At 44.6% G+C, this 19,460-nt stretch overlaps 1 protein-coding gene across 1 annotated transcript in view; it reads left to right on the forward strand.

The window, feature by feature from the left end:
• Window positions 1-17,132, forward strand: part of EMP1 (epithelial membrane protein 1) — a 45,401-nt gene extending 28,269 nt beyond the window's left edge. Inside the window, exons 2-5 of the mRNA XM_078640185.1 lie at window positions 2,933-3,046; window positions 6,886-6,979; window positions 7,109-7,249; window positions 14,657-17,132. Coding sequence (XP_078496311.1) covers window positions 2,969-3,046; window positions 6,886-6,979; window positions 7,109-7,249; window positions 14,657-14,814 — 471 coding nt within the window. The 5' untranslated portion in view covers window positions 2,933-2,968 and the 3' untranslated portion in view covers window positions 14,815-17,132. The remainder of the gene's footprint in view (window positions 1-2,932; window positions 3,047-6,885; window positions 6,980-7,108; window positions 7,250-14,656) is intronic.
• The last annotated feature ends 2,328 nt before the right edge of the window (window positions 17,133-19,460 follow it).

The following is a 19,460-nucleotide window of genomic DNA, read 5'->3' on the forward strand; positions in this document are numbered from 1 at the left end:
ACATATACAGAAATACAGTGAATACACTACAAATGGACACCACACCAGTTTAGAAAAATAGTAAATCTTTATCTAAACGAACAAGACCAAATATGACAAAATCCAACATACAATCCTCTTAAAAAATAGTGCTGGTGCAAAATAACCTTTAAATTGCAGGAAAATCAATAAAACATAGTTCCTCCGACACTGTAGCTCCTCCTGGGGCCACCGCAATACTGGATACGACAGCATCTAACAATTCCAGCCGACCGCCTTGGACACAGTACCTTTCTTGTTGCGACTAACACGTCAGTGCGAGTCGGTTGTGGCAAACGTCGCGGTTGTGTTGTGAAAGGGAGCATTGCGGCGGACGATGTCTTCAAGATTTGGTGCTGGCAGCAGCTCGTGACGGAGTCGGTGAGACCAGGGCTTTTGTTGAAGGGTGAGACGATGCACGCTGCGGTGCTGGCAGGTCAGGGTGCGATGATAGAGCTGATTGATTTTCGGGTCAGGCAGCGACACAGTCAGTGACACAGTCAGTGACATTCTTGCAGCGTATAAAGAAGCGTTGCGGAGTGCGGTGCCCAGAGGACACGGTGTAAGCAGCAGCTCGTTGACGGAGTCGGTGAAACCAGGGTTGCGTTGCGAAGTGAGGCATTGCTCCAGGCGCTGCTTTCAGGATATGGAATCCTGCAACGGACTTGATGACAGAGTCTGTTACCCTTTTTCTTCTGCGGAGACAATCAGAGATGATTCCCACAGAAGCGGTGAGGTCTTTGCTGTTCCTGAGACCTCTAGAATAGGGGACAAACTCATTCAAAGCCTTTGGAGATCTTTCCTTCAAGCAGGGGGACAAAGCAAGCAGCAAAGTCCTTTCTCCTTTCCTTGGCAGCAAGTAGCCTCTGCTGGCCAACCCCAGACAGCAAACAGCACAGGAGCAATATTCCTCCTCAGCTTCTTCGGCTCTTCTAATTGGCAAAGGTTCCTCTTTATTGGCCAGAAGTGATCTAAAAGTCTTGGGTCTGTACCCCTGTTTTTATACACAAAAATACTTTGTTCTCTGAAGGCAGAGTGTGTCTGTACCCAGCCAAAACCAGTTCTGTCCTCACTGGTGCAGCTTCCTGGCAGGAGGTGGAGACAGCATTGTGGAAGGCAGACCAGGCCCGTTCAGGTGAAAGGAAATCTCCTCCCCCTACTCTAAATGCAGCCCAGGTCTATTCAGCCCAGCCCTGGCTCATCAGAAGTCTGGAGGCTCTGCCCCTCTCCAGCTCCTGTCATCCAAAAGCCAGACATGCAATACACAAACCTAGCAGAGGCACACTGGATGATTAGACAAGTAAATACTTACTTTCAAACAGTGGTATTTTCAAACACTGAATGTAAAAACCTTTCTCACTTAAAGATGTATTTTAACAATCTGAGTTCAGGCATCCTGAACGTAATTTTTTTTACCTTGTTCCCGGGGCCAGTTATGTTTATAAGATTTTATAAATAAACTCCCTATTCTGTCCCTTGGGAACAGGTAGCCTTGAAATAGTGAAAAACAAAATTGGCAGTATTTCACTATCAGGACATGCCACACACATCAGGGCATGTCCTAACTTTCACATACAATGCACCCTGCCCAAAGGGGTACCTTGGGCATACCTTAGGGGTGACTAATATGTCGAAAAGGGATGGTTTAGGGACTTGCAAGTGTGTGCACTTGCCAAGTCAACATTGCAGTCCCAGACTGCACATAGGCCCGCAGTGGCAGGCCAGAGTTACATTGTACAGGCTGCTTCTGTGGGTGGCACAACCAGTGCCAGAGTCCACTAGCAGTGTTTGATTTACAGGCCCTGGGCACACACAGTGCACTGTACTAGGGTCTGACAAGTAAATCAAATATGCCAATCATGGAATCACTAATCCATAACAACAATTTACAGAGGAAGCACTTGCAGTTTGGCACTGAACAGCAGTTGTAAAGTGCCCAAAGCACATAGACCAGCACAACAGAGTCCAGCAACCAGCAAAAACACAGGAGCCGAAAGCAAAAAATGCAGGGGAAACCCATGCCAATGGTGCCACGTCTAACAATTACTGGCCCAGTAACACCGACAGTGCAGGATTACTAACCCAGTAACATATTTAAATATCGGGGGATAATTTTCACTGTGGGGTGCTGAGTGACATCAAATAGATAAGGAGAATTAAGTTTGAGTTGTCTATGATGTCACTCAGAACTCAGAGATAAAAACAACCATTATTCAATCGATCAATGATCTCGATTCAAGCAAATTCTTGGTCATAAAAGCACGCATAATAAGTACAAAATATAAAGTTATATAAGCAATAAAACAAAAAAATACAAACATAAAAATCTTAAAATCCAAACCACAGCAAACAAAGCACCACATTTACAATTTTAAAGTTTTACAACACACACATTTTCCTCAGCTTCATAGCTCCAAAAATATAACTAAATACATTACAGCAAATTTCTGGAGTAGCTAAAGATTCATTTCCTTGTTCATTTTTTACCCATCCATAATGTTATGTTGTGTGTGGGCCCCAAAATCGTTTGTGCTCACAACTCCTACACAGGGGCAGAGGAGTATGGGGGAGCTATACATAACATGGCCTTTCCTTTTGTGCCAATTTAAGTCGTGATACCATTACCAGATAGTGAACCACTTAATTACTGGCCAAACAGCAAGGGCGGCTTACTGTCAGAATAACACTCTGCCACGGTGCAGATGGGGGCATGGATAGTGGATAGCATTTACAGCTGACTGATTGAGGGGGTAAATATTGTCATAGGCTGTGTCTACTGGGACAAAATAGTCCAACTGCTGACGGATAGAGGCTGATTACTGGTATACCTGTCTACATGTCATGTCTATAAAACAAGCATAGTAAAAGTGCGAAGCCTCTTTGTGAACACATATTTGTCTGTTTTCTGTTGCAGAATCTCCTTCCAGGGGTGCAGCCGCCGGACGCCATCATGCTGGTGCTACTCGCCGGGATTTTTGTGTGCCACATTGCCACTGTGGTGATGCTTTTTGTGTCCACCATCGCCAACGTATGTATGCCAGCTGCACATGTCTTTTAGGTTGCTTGCCCTGGGAAGCTTGTCCTGCTGCAGCATGTGCTGTATCCATACTATGTGGGATAGTCGATGCACTTAATGTTCTGCTTACATTTCTGATCCAAATGTGGATTATATTTTGTTTGGAAGGAAGCTTGCACTCCCGGTGCACATGCTGATTATATGTTGTTTGAAAGGACACTTGCTCTAAAACTGCACATGCAGTTTGTGCGAGAAGGAAGCTTGCGCTCCAGATGCTCATTCTTACCTTAATTTTCTGTGGAAGGATGCTTGCACTGTTACTGCACCTGTTGTTTACATTCGACGTGGGACGGAAGCTTGCACTCCTGATGCACATGCTGATTATATTTTGTGTGGAAGAAAGCTTGCATTGCTGCTGCACATGTTGTTTATGTTCTTTGTGCTATGGAAGCTTGCACTCCGATTGCACATGCTGATGATATTTTGTGTGGAAGAATGCTTGCATTGCTGCTGCACAAGTGGTTTATGTTCTGTGTGCCATGGAAGCTTGCACTCCGGGTGCACATGCTGATTATATTTTGTGTGGAAGGACGCTTGCACTGTTACTGCACCTGTTGTTTACATTCTACGTGGGACGGAAGCTTGCACCCCTGATGCACATGCTGATTATATTTTGTGTGGAAGAAAGCTTGCATTGCTGCTGCACATGTTGTTTGTGTTCTGTGTGCTATGGAAGCTTGCACTCCGATTGCACATGCTGATGATATTTCGTGTGGAAGAATGCTTGCACTGCTGCTGCACATGTTGTTTATGTTCTGTGTGCTATGGAAGCTTGCACTCCAGGTGCACATGCTGATTATATTTTGTGTGGAAGGACGCTTGCACTGCTGCTGCACATGTTGTTTATGTTCCCTGTGCTATGAAAGCTTGCACTCCGATTGCACATGCTGATGATATTTTGTGTGGAAGAACGCTTGCATTGCTGCTGCACATGTTGTTTATGTTCTGTGTGCTATGGAAGCTTGCACTCCGATTGCACATGCTGATGATATTTTGTGTGGAAGAACGCTTGCACTGCTGCTGCACATGTTGTTTATGTTCTGTGTGCTATGGAAGCTTGCACTCCAGGTGCACATGCTGAATATATTTTGTGTGGAAGGATGCTTGCACTGCTGCTGCACATGTTGTTTATTGTTCTGCGTGGGAAGGAAGCTTATACTCCCGGTGCATAAACTGATTATATTTTGTGTGGATTGACACTTGCTCTGACACTGCACATGCATGGGCATATTTCTAATGCCTCTGCTGCACTTTTACGCCACTGGAGCGTCACTTTCGTGTCTGGCCCATATTTACAAGGCCAGGCAAAGCCACCCTGTGTCGCTTTTCATGGCATTGTAAATATGGAGTTAGGCAATGCCTTACTCTGCATGGAAGGGGCATTCCATGGGTGTTGCTGTGGGTGTTCCTACGCAACACCCATGGTTTTTTACACTTCCCCAGATTTACAACACAGCGTAAATCTGGGGCAGCGCTAAAACTAACGCCTTCCCAAAGCAGGTATAATGAGGAGAAATGTGTACATATCTCCTCGTTTTTTCCTCTTTCCACATGTGCTGCATTCTGCACCACACATAGACGAGGAAAACACCTCCTTTGATTGTTTTTGCGCAGGAAGGTGTCCCTTCCTGCACAAAAACAATCATGCCAACAACACAAACACCCTTTTTGTCATGGTGAAGGGTGCCTGTGTTGGCGCTCGGCTGCAGTTTGTGCGCCGGCGCCGGCAGAAAGGACAGGAATGTGCCATATCTTGTAGATACAGGGCATTCCTGCCCTTTTCTTTTGAAGTAGGACAGTGCAGCAAGAAGGCTTGCAGTGCTGGTCTGTGCCAAATTATTTGAAATATGCCCCACAGTTTTTGTTCTGTGCGGGAAGGAAGATTGCACTCCTGATGCTCACTCTTACCACAATTTACATTTTGTGTGGAAGAACGCTTGCACTGCTACTGCTACTGTAAATGCTGTTCATGTTCTGTGTGGGACAGAAGCTTGCACTTGTATGTTGTGTGGAAGGACGCTTGCACTGCTACTGCACATGTTCTGTGCGGGACGGAAGCTTGCACTTCTATGTTGTGTGGAAGGATGCTTGCACTGCTACTGCACATGTTCGGTGCGGGACGGAAGCATGCACTTCTATGTTGTGTGGAAGGTCACTTGCACTGCTACTGCGCATTTTCTGTGCGGGATGGAAGCTTGCACTTTTATAATGTGTGGAAGGAAGCTTGCACTGCTACTGCACATGTTCATGTTCTGTGCAGGACGGAAGCTTGCACTTTTATAATGAGTGGAAGGTAGCATGCACTGCTATTGCACATGTTCATGTTCTGTGCGGGATGGAATCTGGCACTTCTATTTTGTGTGGACGGATGCTTGCACTGCAGCTGTACATGTTCTGTGGAGGATGGAAGCTTGCACTTCTATGTTGTGTGGAGGGATGCTTGCACTGCTACTGCACATGTTCTGTGCGGGACGGAAGCTTGCACTTCTATGTTGTGTGGACGGAAGCTTGCACTGCTACTGCACATGTTCATGTTCTGTGCGGCATGGAAGCTTGCACTTCTATGTTATGTGGAAGGACGTTTGCACTGCAACTGCACATGGTTATGTTCTGTGCAGGACGGAAGCTTGCACTTCTGTGTTGTGTGGAAGGAAGCTTGCACTGCTACTGCACATGTTCATGTTCTGTGCAGGACGGAAGCTTGCACTTCAGTGTTGTGTGGAAGGAAGCTTGCACTGCAACTGCACATGTTCATGTTCTGTGCGGGACGGAAGCTTGCACTTCTGTGTTGTGTGGAAGGACGCTTGCACTGCAACTGCACATGTTCATGTTCTGTGCAGGATGGAAGCTTGCACTTCAGTGTTGTGTGGAAGGAAGCTTGCACTGCAACTGCACATGCTCTGTGAAAGATGGAAGCTTTCACTTCTGTGTTGTGTGGAAAGAAGCTTGCACTGCTACTGCACATGTTCTGTGCAGGACGGAAGTTTGCACTTTTATAATGAGTCGAAGGAAGCTTGCACTGCAACTGCACATGTTCATGTTCTGTGCGGGATGGAAGCTTGCACTTACTTCTATGTTTTGTGGAAGGATGCTTGCACTGCTACTGTATATGCTGTTTGTGTTCTGTTTGGTGTGGGCGTGAGGTTCTGCTGTGAATGTGGTACCTGTTGTGTGTGTACGGAACTTGCACTGCTGCTTATGTCGTATGTGGGGGAGAAGGTTGCAGTGCAGCACATACTGATAACGTTCTGTGCCGGAGTAAGCAGTACTGCTGATCATGTGTCTGAGAGAAATACTTCCACCACTGCTGCACTTGTACGTTATGTTTTCGTGGAGAAAAGCTTGCGTTCCTGTATCATTTGATGTGTGTGCTATGTGTAGAGGAACGAATGCTGCTGTGCATGGAGTGAGCAGTCTGTCTGGAGGAAATCTTGCTCCGCTGTTGCACACTGTGCGGCTTATTTGCAAGCCACTTTCATCGCTGGTGTGTCACTTTTAACATGGGAAAAAGTGACGTACCGGCGGTGCACGGGATTGTAAATAAGCCCCTGTATGTGTTAGTGAAACATACAAATTACTTATACTAGCCAAACCCAGGCCCAGTATCTTTGTCCATGTTTACATTGGTTCATTTTTGTAAATCTGTTTGGGGGGGATCACTGGATTAGACTGGACCGGCTCTGTCTAAAGCGGCCATTTGCATCCCTCGTCATCACAGTTTCAAACATTATACACTGTTGCCAGTCCTTATTAGTGTTCCACATTTGAGGAATGTGTTCTCTCATTTTCAGGTCTGGATGAGGAACAACGATGGCGACTCGGCTGGGATATGGAAGTACTGTACGTCTGGGTCCTGCGTTATTGTTGATCACGGAGACAATGAAAGTGAGAAAATACTTTTAAAAATATCCCAAAACTTTGCTCGCACAGCGAGTGTTGTGCAATGACCCCCGAAGCAGCATTGACTCCTGTGAAATCTTTCTCTCTAACCCCTCTTCTTTCCTCGTCCTCTAGGCGCTATGAAAGCCGTCCAAGCGTTTATGATCCTGGCCATCATCTTCGGCTGCATCGCTCTGATGGCCTTCATTGCCCAGCTCTTCACCCTGGATAAGGGCTGCCGCTTCTACATCACTGGCAGCATCATGCTTGTCTGCTGTGAGTACTGTCACCCAAGTCACCCCCCACCCCCACCATCTCCCAATGTGCCCCAAGATGTCAGGGTACGCACAAGCAACCAATAGCTAGCCTCAGCTCCTAAATGACAGTTAGCTTCGGGGCTCCAGCCAGCCCACACTTCAACATCTAGCACCAGGAAGTCAGCCTACACCCACACAGACAGCTAACTCCAACATGGGAGCCAGCTTCTACATTTCCCTGAGGAACTGAACTGTCAGGCAGGACCTCTGAGCAGCTGAATTGGTGTCACAGGAAGTTATATGGCACTCAGAAGCTCCTGGACAGTCACATTTTCTGAGTGCAGCATGTTACTATAAATGGAATTATAACAGGCAGTTATGCAACCCAATGCAAAAACACAAAAGCTAAATACATATTCTCTTTAAAGTGCAACGGACTGGTTAGATCCAAGGTAACAAACTTGCTATACTGATTTCAACCCCATTTATATAGTTATCAAACCTGCATAGTGTGAATTAAATAATGTATTACCTAGCTCGAGTAAACTATGTTTACTAATGATGGAGCACTGGGCCGACCATACCATTTATCCTGCCATTAATCTTAATTGCCTGAGAGGTAAAGGGAAGTTATCTTCAATCAAACAATTACATCTCCTGCCAGCTAATTACCTGGCAGGAGGTAGCCGCTAGAATAAAGGGTTCATTACACCCGACTTTTTTTCAATATATGCAGATCTTTAATTTTATTAGAAAAGAGATAAGTGGCCTGTTTAATCCCCCTAATATCATACTAACAGCTTTGTATGATGGAATGAGGGAAGGTATCGGATACTGGTATAAAATGCTTCATTGTTCAAATCAAAATGTTTTAGTAGACAGCCATCTTGAGAAAATAAATCTCGCTACAAAATGTAACTTTTCTACAAAGGATTGGGAGGTCATTTGTGAGTTGGGGAATAGATCATTGCGAGCTGCCAACTATAAAAGGATGTGTTTTCTGTCCCGTTGGTTAGCATACTATACACCGGAGGCTTTGGAAAAGGATGTTTCCCGGAGCTGAGAATAAATGTTTCAGATGTTTGGCTAGTAGCCAGGGAAGATGGCATCACATTTTTTTCTCTTGCCACCAGTTAGAAACTTTCTGGAAGGGAATATTTGCCGATATCGAACAGGCTATTGGGAAATCTCTTCTACCAACAGCAGAAGTAGCCCTGTTCGGTATATGCAAAGATAGGAACAGGTTTAATAAAGCAGAAGAGGTATTTATATTTATATCTTGCACAGTTGCTCGCTCCTTAATTCTTCAAAACTGGAAGTCCAGCGAGATCCCATCACACTTAAAATGGTTCAACAAAATGAGGAGAACATGTTTTTTCGAAAAGGCATATGCGGGTAGAGTGGGAGCTGTTGGGAGATTTGAGAGGAACTGGAAATATTTTGAGACTCTAGAAGTAATTATGGAGGATAAATCGAGAAGTAAATTGTGAGGAGATTACTTTTCTTTTAAAGCCTTCTATCTGATTTCCAGGACATCTACACTTATTGCACCTTTTCCTATATCAGATTGCACTTTGCACTTTTCAAGATAGTACTTTTTTGTACTTTTGGCACTTTTGCACTAGCACTTTATTGCAGTTTTGCACGTCTTCGCTGATGCACTTTATAAATTGCATATTTTGTACTTAATGTCCAGGAAAATTTTACCGCTGTAGTGGGCTGACTTCTTCTATCTCGAGGAACCTTCCTTTTATCTTTGCATATCGTTTTCTACTTTTTTAACTTCTTATCTCTTGTTTGTTATTTGAGAAATTTATTGGAAATTCGTGATTTTTGAATTCTAAAGTATATCATGTTTTGTACCTTGGCTTTCCTGTTGCTCCTTTCAATAAAAAAGTGAAAAAAAAATCAAACAATTACATTTACAGGGTAGCCCATTTGGTCATACATTAAGGGCCAGGAATCTATAAGTAAAGTAAAATAAGTTTGATTACAATTTAAGGGCCAAACTGCTACATATGAATCCCCAGAACATGTAAAAATACAGAATTACTACAGGTAAACTGAAATATCTTAGTAGGCTACAGCATACAAGAAATTCAGTTGCAACAATACAAAGGTTAAGAAATAGGACTGGATGATCAGTGTACAGGTATCGATGCTTCATTCTGTAGATGAATACATTTAAAGACGCTTAAACTAGTCTTAAACTAAAGTCGGGAAATCTAGTTAAATATGGGAAGGTAGGAAGGTTATATCAGCATACTGGTGGCTTCAGTAAAAGTTGACCAAATCGGGACAAGCACAGCACAAAGCAAAACAATGGAAATATGAGCCGAGGCCAGTACCTCTCAGAGTCCAAGGGGCATCTGCTCTCAAGACTAAAGTGTGATCATCAATTAAACCCACAGAACAATCGAGAATTCCACGTCATCCACTCCAGTAGTTTTCCACCGTCTCACAGTAGAAACTGTCAACTTCACTTTATTTGCCTATCCTACGGTTTGGTCATCAGGACGACCTTGGATACACAGGAGTTGCACATAACATGAGGCTACTTGCCAGCTAGTAACACCGCCTGTGGAAAAATACCATCTAAAACATAATTGTGCATATCATATTCGAAGTTGTTCCAGATTAGCAGTGAACAACAGATGGTACTCTTAACTCAGCCTGCACACCACCTGTATCCACTGAGGTTTCTCTTGGTCACACCTTCCAGGCATCTGGCAGTGTCAAAACCCATCTGCTTGGCTTGAGCACCATGCCCTCCAGCCTCCTCTGGGCTTCAGCAAAGCAAATCATGGTGGTGTGAAAAAAAAACCCTTTGAAAAATATTTTCATTTCTTGCGGATGTGCAGATGAGGTGTTTGTCTGCAAGTACATGGGTATGGAGGAGCTGAGCTCCTTTCTGGCAACCTGCAGTTGTGTGTGGAGGAAGGTCAGGCATTGTTCCGGGAGTCAGTGATCTCATCAAAATATTTCCAATGGAGCGGGTTGATTTCCTTGAGCCCTCAGTACCTAAACCGTCAACTAGCACCAGGGTTCAACCCAGCCCCTCAACCGACAGCTAGCACCCTCAGTGGTGGAGGACAGGATCGCAGCCCGGCACAAACCCTGGGCTGGAATGTTAAATACGGGAAACGGGCACTACAACGCGGCCGTTTCCACGGAAACATTAACCGCGCATGCATTACAACGCATGCGTGGTTACCACAAAAGCCTTTACCACGCATACCTTTACTACGAGGTACGTAGTAAAGGCATGTGTGGTAAAGGCTAACATTAAAAAAGGGGGCTTGGGGGGGTCTCCCCCCCAAAAAAGAGAAACTCACCTAAAGTCACTCGGCGTCATTTAAAAGGAAACGGAAAGAAACTTCCGTTTCCTCTTAACGACGTACGACGTCACCACGAACAAAGAGAGGAAAAGGTTATGCGTTGAAATAGCATTCCGTTGTAACGCATGCGTGGTAAAGGCATGCGTTGCAACGGAATTCGTTGTAATAACATACAACCGTTAAACACTGGACTCAAGGGCTGAAAGAACGGACGCCTGGATATTAGTAGGGAAGGGGGGAGCATGTTGAGCTAACTCACCTGCACCAGAAAAATTAACCCTGGGGCCACACGACTATTCTAAGGGCAGTGGTAGGTAGAGTCATCCAACTGGTGAAAGCACCCATGTGAAGGAATACTAGGACCATCCCAGCGATCACACCGTTAGAGTAAACAACAGTGGGGCCGAGCAACTAGGGCCACAAAGCCCAAGCAGAGGTTTGAGGTTGATGGGGGACCCTGTAAATTTTGCACACAGAGGAACCAGAGGCCTGCAGACGCTGCTTACTCTACAAAGTCTACAAAGGAGGCGGCTGCTCTGCTGGACATGTTGAAATGAGCAAGCTAGTGGACGCGAAGAGCGCAGACCATGAAAGCTACAAAGGGGGGAGTGCCCAGACACCAACTCAAGGTGACCAAGCACTAATCAACAGGCAGGATTGGAGACATGCCTGGAAGACCCATACCGCAAGCAGGCAAGGCAGGGGGGATATGATGGATGCAAGCATAAAAATCACAAGATAAGCAAGTTAGAATGAATAGTCAGCAACATAGATACATGGATACAGGGGTCTAAATGACCTCTTTATATCAATGGCGTTATGGGTTTACAACCATGGGTAAGCAAGATGCGAATTAAAGACAGGACTGAGAAGGGGTAAAGCAGAGAAAGGGACGAGGCAGGATTGACCCCATCACACCTCTTTTTTTCTGCTCTACTTGGAACCGATGGTGCACTAAATTCTGAAAATATTACGGACAGACAAAGAGTTAAATTAGGTGAGCTCGACTTTAAACTTTCCCTGTTTGTAGATTACATTCTAGTGACCTTGCCCGCACCAAGACCACCGTTGACAACGACAGATTTTTACAAAATCCCGGGGTTTAAACAACATATGACCTAGTCAGAAGTTCTAGGAATTAACATCCTAAAGAGCTACGAGCTCTGGCTGAGACCTAACCAGCTATTATCTGGAATCAAAGCATTATTAAATATTAAGGAGTCCAACTAGGCCCAAAAATAAAAAGTATACACACCACAAATGACCCACCTCTTTTCAAGAAAGTCCAAGAGCTGGCCCAATGACACTTATTAACTCTGATGGAATGGGCGAATAGTTTCAATAATATTATAATTTTGTTGAAGGTTCTCTTCCTCTTTCAGGCCATACTAATCCAATTAGACTTTCCCATTTTTGTCACAATCACAAAATGCACGTCTCAATTTCATAAAGGGAGGTAAAAGGCAAGGACAGCTACATGTACTGCTTACAGCTCACTATGGCAAGGAGGGCTGGGGGTACCCTACTTTTCTGCCTAACACCAGGATCCTCATTTAAGTTACCTTTTAGAGTGGTGAAACGCTGGAGTGGAGAAGTGCTGATGTTTCATAAGCCACTTCATGGGCTGGGACCTAGTAGGGGAAGCTCCCTGGACACATGGACAAAACTGACTAATTCAAAACAGACTCCCAAACTTGACTAGGCCTCCAATCACCAGGGACCGTATTCACGAAGTGCCCCAGGGGTGCAACAAGCGTTTGCGCCCACTTTGCACGCCTCTGGGGCACTTTGGTATTACAAAAGGGATCACAGATGCTTGTGCGGCTCCTTCTGTAATACTGAAAGCGCAGGAGCACAAACAGCTACCGCACTTTCTCAAGAGGGCGTTCCCTCATTTGCATGGGGCTTAGCCCCAAGAAAATGAGGGAATCCCTTTGGATGCTTGTTTCCAGTCCAGGGAGGACCTGGCTTGGCAGTTCGGGCTGGACTGTTCCCATGAGGCACAGGGTCAAGACTGATTTGCATATGGCCAGGTCTAAACTGGGGTGGCATGGTGAGCAAAAGAATGATGGATTTAACCCAGACCTCTTGACTGGGGGTGAATGTTTTGATTTGATCTGCATTCCGTCCATCAATTGTGTGTCTTTTGCCTTACATAATAGAGCCCCAGGTCTACACTCCTAATATTGAGCACTATACATGAATCAACAGGTCTTACACATCACAATTAACACCATTATTTAGAAATCCGGGCTTCGGACGCAGGTTTAATAGAGAAGCTTTTGGCAAGTGAAACAAGTTTGATGCATTAAAATTTGGATACCTCTTTATCAATTAGGTGATAAAATAGTTTGAACAGGTCTAAATAAACTATGGGTTAGAGGATACAAAAAGGTTCAGATATATACAGGGTAAACACCAGGGGCCAGATGTAGGTCGGTCGGTAACGGCCTAAAATCGGTATTTTCGGCCGTTACCGACCGGTATTTCAGAAATGGTATGTAGGGCCCTTAATTTTACAGAATCGGTAAATTTACCGATCGGTAAATTTACCGATTCTGTAAAATACCGAATCGGTATTTTTACCGATTCGGTAAATTTGAGATGTAGGTGGGACTCTTCTGAGTCCCACAAGCCTTACAAAATCGGTATTTTACCATCAAATCCAATTTGATGGTAAAATACTGATTCCGGTGTGCATGCACATGTGTGCATGCACACCTCTACCATATGACAGGCAGACCTGCCCTTGGGGCATGTATGCCTGCCACATGGCACCCGAGCCTGTTTTGGGGGGGCCAGAGGGTGTCAAAGTGACACCCCCTGCACCCTTGTGAAATTCGGTATTTACCGATTCGGTAAATACCGATTCGGTAATGCCCATTCATTCCTATGGGCTTCAAAGCCCATAGGAATGAATGGGCATTACCGATCGGTATTTACCGAATCGGTAAATACCGAATTTCTCCGATTCGGTATTCCAGCACATCTGGAATACCTACATATCCACCCCTCAGATTTACCGATTCTTAATTACCGAATCGGTAAAATTCGGTAATTAAGAATCGGTAAATCAATCCTACCTACATCTGGCCCCGGGTGATGTAAAAAAAGATAAGGAAAGCTGCACTACACCAAGCCACTGAGTTCAATAAACTACTATAGGGAGTTTCTGAAGACAGTGATTCAAAAGTGCAGCTGCAAGTGGGTGTGCGCCAGGCAATGAAGTCCAAGATACTCTTGTTGTAATGAAAAAGGTCTTTATTTCAAATCAGTATTTCTTAAACGGTAATAGAACATTCAGCTTAGCCAACGCGTTTCGTTTTCTCTTGGAGAACTTCATCAGGGCTTAAGTAAAGCAAGTCGAAATGTCAAATTAATCATAGAAGGTAGTCCAAAGTAAATGCTCCAGTGCATTGCGCTGGACGAAACGGCAATTCCCAGGGCTAAGTCAAGCCCGGAAGAGAAGATCGTCTTAGTATAGCAACCGAGTCCGTCTGTATGTCAACTATGAGGCGCTGACCTGACATAGATCGCTGAGGGCTTTGCAGCTAGTCACCTGTTGATTACAACAGGAAATAATACTTTGAACTGAAGGGCACTGGAGGAACGGATTGGGGAAAAGGGGGGAGGATTGTTAACAAATACATATAGAAATAAAAATTAAATGAAACATACAAGATAGTGTGTGCTAGGAGTCAACTGCAAGCCCCGTATTACACATTAAATGTGCTTTTAAAAGTGTTCTTATATTACCAACATGCGTGAAAAAAAGGCTCGCTCGCGATACGAGTGTGTATACTATAGAGAACATTTGCCCTGTATAACCAGTGCTTGAAATGGAAAAATAGAAGTGCGGGTACTAGAGTACCTGCTCGTTTCTGAGAAGTGCCAGTAATCTCCAGTTAAAAGTTAGGTACTCTCCCTCTCAAAATAAAAAAAGTAGTGGTGCTTGGTACCGGACAGTACAAGCCCATTTAAAGCACTGAGTATAACTGGGTCATTTTGGAGTTGGTTGAGTAAAAAGATCGGCAGAATGGCTGCAGTCTGATTTACTTACTCTTGGTTCTTTCCTTCTTCTTCCGCAGGGCTCTGTATAATGATTGCTGCATCCATCTACACTGCACGCTTCCCCCAAACATTCCAATCTAATTGGTACCACGGCTACTGCTTCATCCTGGCCTGGATCTGCTTCTGTCTCAGCTTCCTCGCAGGACTTTTCTACCTTGTCCTGCGGAAGAAGTAAGGCTTGACAGGGCATGCGGGCCCCCTCTCACGGGCAAACAGCACAATACTCCCACCTCAGCTTTCACCTCATCCCATCAGATGCCAGAAACTGAAGGAAGAAGCTCTGCGTCGCCGAGGAGGGTGGACATGCGTGCCACGTGTAGAAGCGCCGTCATCTTAGACAGGGCCGCCACTTTATAGGAACCAACTGATACCACGCCAATGACAATGAAAAGCAATGGACCTTTCAAGTACCCCTTCGTTAGAGCAGCGGTGTTCATGTAGTAACTCCAATAGCAATACACTGTGGCTTTCGTTATTTTTGTCTTGTCTGTTTTTGTCAAATGTCAACATATTATGTATTAACGCTCACATATGAAATGGCTGTTAAGTGTGCAACGAAACCATAACACCAAGCAGAGTGCTATAATTTCAAACGTTCCCGTTCATTTGAAGAGGTGTGGGTGGAAGAGACAGACATGCCTAATGAGATGTCAGGACAAAATGCAATACACACCGCGACAAGCGTGTGTTTTGTAAGGAAGGCGGCTGGCTGGACAAGCACCAGCTCGGCATACCCTGGTCCTAGATCCACCCAACAGTCGGCCATGACTGTGAGCCACTGCACTGGAAATTCTCACTGCCCTATGTTCCTTGCTTCCCTCCAATGTAGGGCTCTGTACATAAGACACCCGTAGTCATTGCACAAGAGAGCCTGGGTTGGGTAGCCTTGCTTCCCAGCGTTATGCTTCAGTTCCAAAATCTGAAAATAGCCAATCTTTTGGGATAGCCAAATTCAGCCCCATAACGCCTTTCAACCAACATCTTCTAACCCATTCTCAATCAATCTGAGTGTTGGACTGCAACACTAAATTTTGGATTTATAAAATAAAACAACCGGCCAAGGGGAAGTCACAATAGAAGGCATAATATACATTTTCCCTCAATCCTAACGTCTGATTCACTGTGCGTCTGTCCCATAAACATTTACTTTTATAGCGCTGCATCCTGTACGTTCAGTGTTCCAATACTCTCTATTTCATATCTCTATAAAATAGAATTGAGTGCTCCACATAGCCTTTCGCCTTACTTCTGAACCTTAGGGGTGTCCATAAACGCCACAGACATGGCTTCAGTGTCCTGGTATCTCTGAAGGGTTGGAAGTCTCCCAACACAGATCCATTTCCTGGTAACAAGGAGGGGCTCACAAAAATCATTGCACTCCTAGGGTTTCTCTTTCTCACCCGAGGGTTTGTTGACCCTCCATGAAAAGTTGTCTTCGCACAAATACAGTCAGTGGCCCCGAGTTTGGGTTTGTTTACACTTGTATATGACCAGAGAACATAACAGACTTCTCTACACTTTTAACCATAGACATGTACTAATCCTGCAGTCAGATAACTGGTGGCAATGTAGTGATGGGGTTTGTGGTGCAGTGCGGACGTTCCTTTCATCCACGCAAGAGATGCCGCACAGCGCACCAATGTGTCCATCTCAATGCCACTTGGTGGTACAGAGCGGACAATACCTTATTGTTGAAGACCAGTTACGCGAATATGATTTATTTGGGTAACAAAGGTAACCACTGGCAGACTGAACAGATCAAGGCCACTTTAAGTCATGAGATCACGTTCTAACTGCAGTGGCACAGAGGAGGCTCCAACGCGTCCACATCTAGGCCTAACTCTAGCTCCAAAGTGGAAAAGAACACCCACTCTCCATCCCCCGGTACCAGTTTTACTTTCCCATGTGAAAACATACTGCAAAAGCATCTGTTGCTAAAACCACTCCAAAATATACACTCCCAACAATCTCGACCTTACAAAAATATCTACCTACCAAAAGGCCAACCTTTGCTTGATTCCTAAATTCACCCAAACTCGCTGCACACACATTTTGGGACTAGGTTTACTATTCTCACTTCAGTCCTATACATTTGGTGGCAAATGCTTATGGGTCTGTTGCAAGTTGTGTAGGAAAATGTTTATGTGGGGTTGACATTCTAGCAGTAGATGTTTTTTGGGAGTTCATACTCTTGTGACATTATTTTTGTTGTCTACACTTTCACATGCTACCCATTTTACAGTACTCATCTCTCATACACACAACATAATGCTGTGTGGATTTGGTTTGGGAGACAGGACAGCACAACCTCTCTCCAGTTTCTTTCCTCTGTCAACATTCCATTCATGCTACCAGCATCGACTATGTCTCAAAAATCCCAAAGTTGTGAACTTCTCCTTTGGCGGAATAGCATCTTTGTTGTACACACACAATGTAAATATTTTTATACAAATGTCTATGACTTTAGGATTAAAGAACTTTGTTCTGTTCTCACCGGTGTCCAGTTTATGTCTTCATTTTCAAAGATGGTATTCACAGTTAGCATTGAAATTTCTCAGCGTAAGGGGGAAGGACATAAATGCACAGATGGGTACTACAGCTGCGCTGCCGGCCCATCAAATTAGAATACTTGACCACAATATGCAATCTGACTTCCTATTGTCACCATTGCTCCCCCTCTGATAATAGTCCAGGGTCAAGGACCAGGTTACCACTGAGGAAGCACAGGCAGTTTAAATAACCAACACAATACAAATCAGGCAAATGATAAAATAAATACTTTCCAGGTAAACAAATTCAAGAAAAATAGGAATGTAAATCACTTCAAACATACAACACAAGCAGAGCCTAAAGTACTCGGTACACTGCTGAAATGAACTTGGCAAAGCCAACAAGTCTGGCTTGGCTGCAAAACTGACAATAACCACAATTATTTCATGCATGTAAAAATGTGGACCAGACATTTCTGTAGCTGCTTCAGTCACATTATGATGTTCTCAAAAGCTCAAAGCACCGTGGCTCAGTATCAGCAGGATGGAACACAAAGGCTGCCCACAGAGCTCTAAAACTGTCTGTAGCCAGACACTACAAAGAGGGCTCTGAGGTTATGTGGTGTGAGGCAGAACAGACAAATGAATATTGGATGGGTCAGAAAACAGCTAGAGTCAAATGAAATGAACACAGTTGGGTTTATATGGCAGAAACCTGTATCTTGGTTGCATGAAAAAAATAGCTGTCCTGGTGAAGAAGTCTGATTATGGACATAGATTTTGGGGCCCAAAGGGGCTGGGATGTCAGGTGAACAGTGCACAAGTCCCATGGTCCTGTGGTCAGCTTGATTCACTGATTACTCTGGGTCATTCTGTTGCATCATCACTTAGCACCAGACCTGAAACCGTTCAGCACCATAGACTAATTGTATAGGTTTGTTCTTTAGTGCAAAGGAATCTTATTTAATTGTTTCCGGAGTTTTGAACATATTGCATTGTCGCTTTCCAGTTAGTTCAGAGTGCGAATTGTAAACGGGCCAGTAATGGTGTCGCTAAATTCCTTTTGAGAGAAACAGTTATAAAGAAATAATTACAGTCTTTCTTCAATGTGTTAGGATTTCGACTGAGGCAGTTGCAGTCTTTTCTCCACAGAGATCTTATAAGGCCTTTTTAATATGTGACTTTTCTGACTCCAAATACCTACAGAAAATGGAGTAGCATCCAAAGGATTATGCAGTATACTGACTTAGCAAACAGCACACACAAAAGTGATTGCTCCCTTGTGCAGTCACATCTCAGGCATCCCCTGTCCCAGCAGTAACTAGAAGCACAGATGAAGGGTGGTAAGGGAGATTCTGATAAGGATAAGCATCTCCCTAAATTGACCACAGTTTCTTTCCTACACAGTATGTAGCATAGAGAGCCAAATGAACAAGTTACCAACTTTTAGTAACACTTTCTGGTAGTTACTCTAACCAATCACAGATACCATAGCTTTCAAAATCCACAAGGGGCCAGACTGGACCCAGAACCTTTTCCAACAGCTGCTCCTGCGCACTGATAGGTGGTGTCATCGGACTCCACAGCAATCTCCCCTGGAAGTTATGGTGCAGAGCAGTATATAGGTGCCGCCCCTGTGCACCGACATCCGTTGTCCATAAACCATTCTGCACCCTTAGACGTGGAGCGGCAGTAATAGATGGTGACCAATGACGGTGTGCAGAATCTGGCAAACACAAGGAGATGACGGACGGAGCACTGAAACTTTTCAGACACTCACCCCTAGTCAGAGATCAGGGTTGAATCCATCATCGTTCTTTAGCTCACTTCGCCACCCCAGTTCAGACAAATCTCCACAAGACCAAATGATTCCCTTGGAGAGTGTTTGTACCCTGGCACCACATAAACCAGGGTTCTCCAACAGGTCGACCTAGCTATCAGTAACTCTCATGCTACTTCTGAGTAGCTTGCACACGATAATTACCTGTCAATTGGTTTGACAATATGAAGCTGCCAAAATGCTAAAGCAGAAATATAAATGGTGCCTGGGAAGCTGAAAATGCAGGACCATCTAGCACACACTCTTCTGAAAAACAATGTGTTTCTTTCACTACCACTTTGTTTCCTTCTCTTGATTGGTTTTTAGGTCTCGGCCTATTCCCATTCCGCAGGAATGGAATAGGACGAGTCTATAGCAGTGAAACCAAGACTTAAACTAAGGTCTACCAAAAAGAGGTTTTCCACGAGTGCATGTGCACATGCACGAGCCCGAGCCTTCTGCCTGCCTCCTAGGCAATCTGCTTCTCCGCCCCCCTGGTGTTTCTGGCTTGCT

Source organism: Lissotriton helveticus, chromosome 1_1 (assembly GCF_964261635.1).
Source record: "Lissotriton helveticus chromosome 1_1, aLisHel1.1, whole genome shotgun sequence".
NCBI lineage: Eukaryota > Metazoa > Chordata > Amphibia > Caudata > Salamandridae > Lissotriton > Lissotriton helveticus.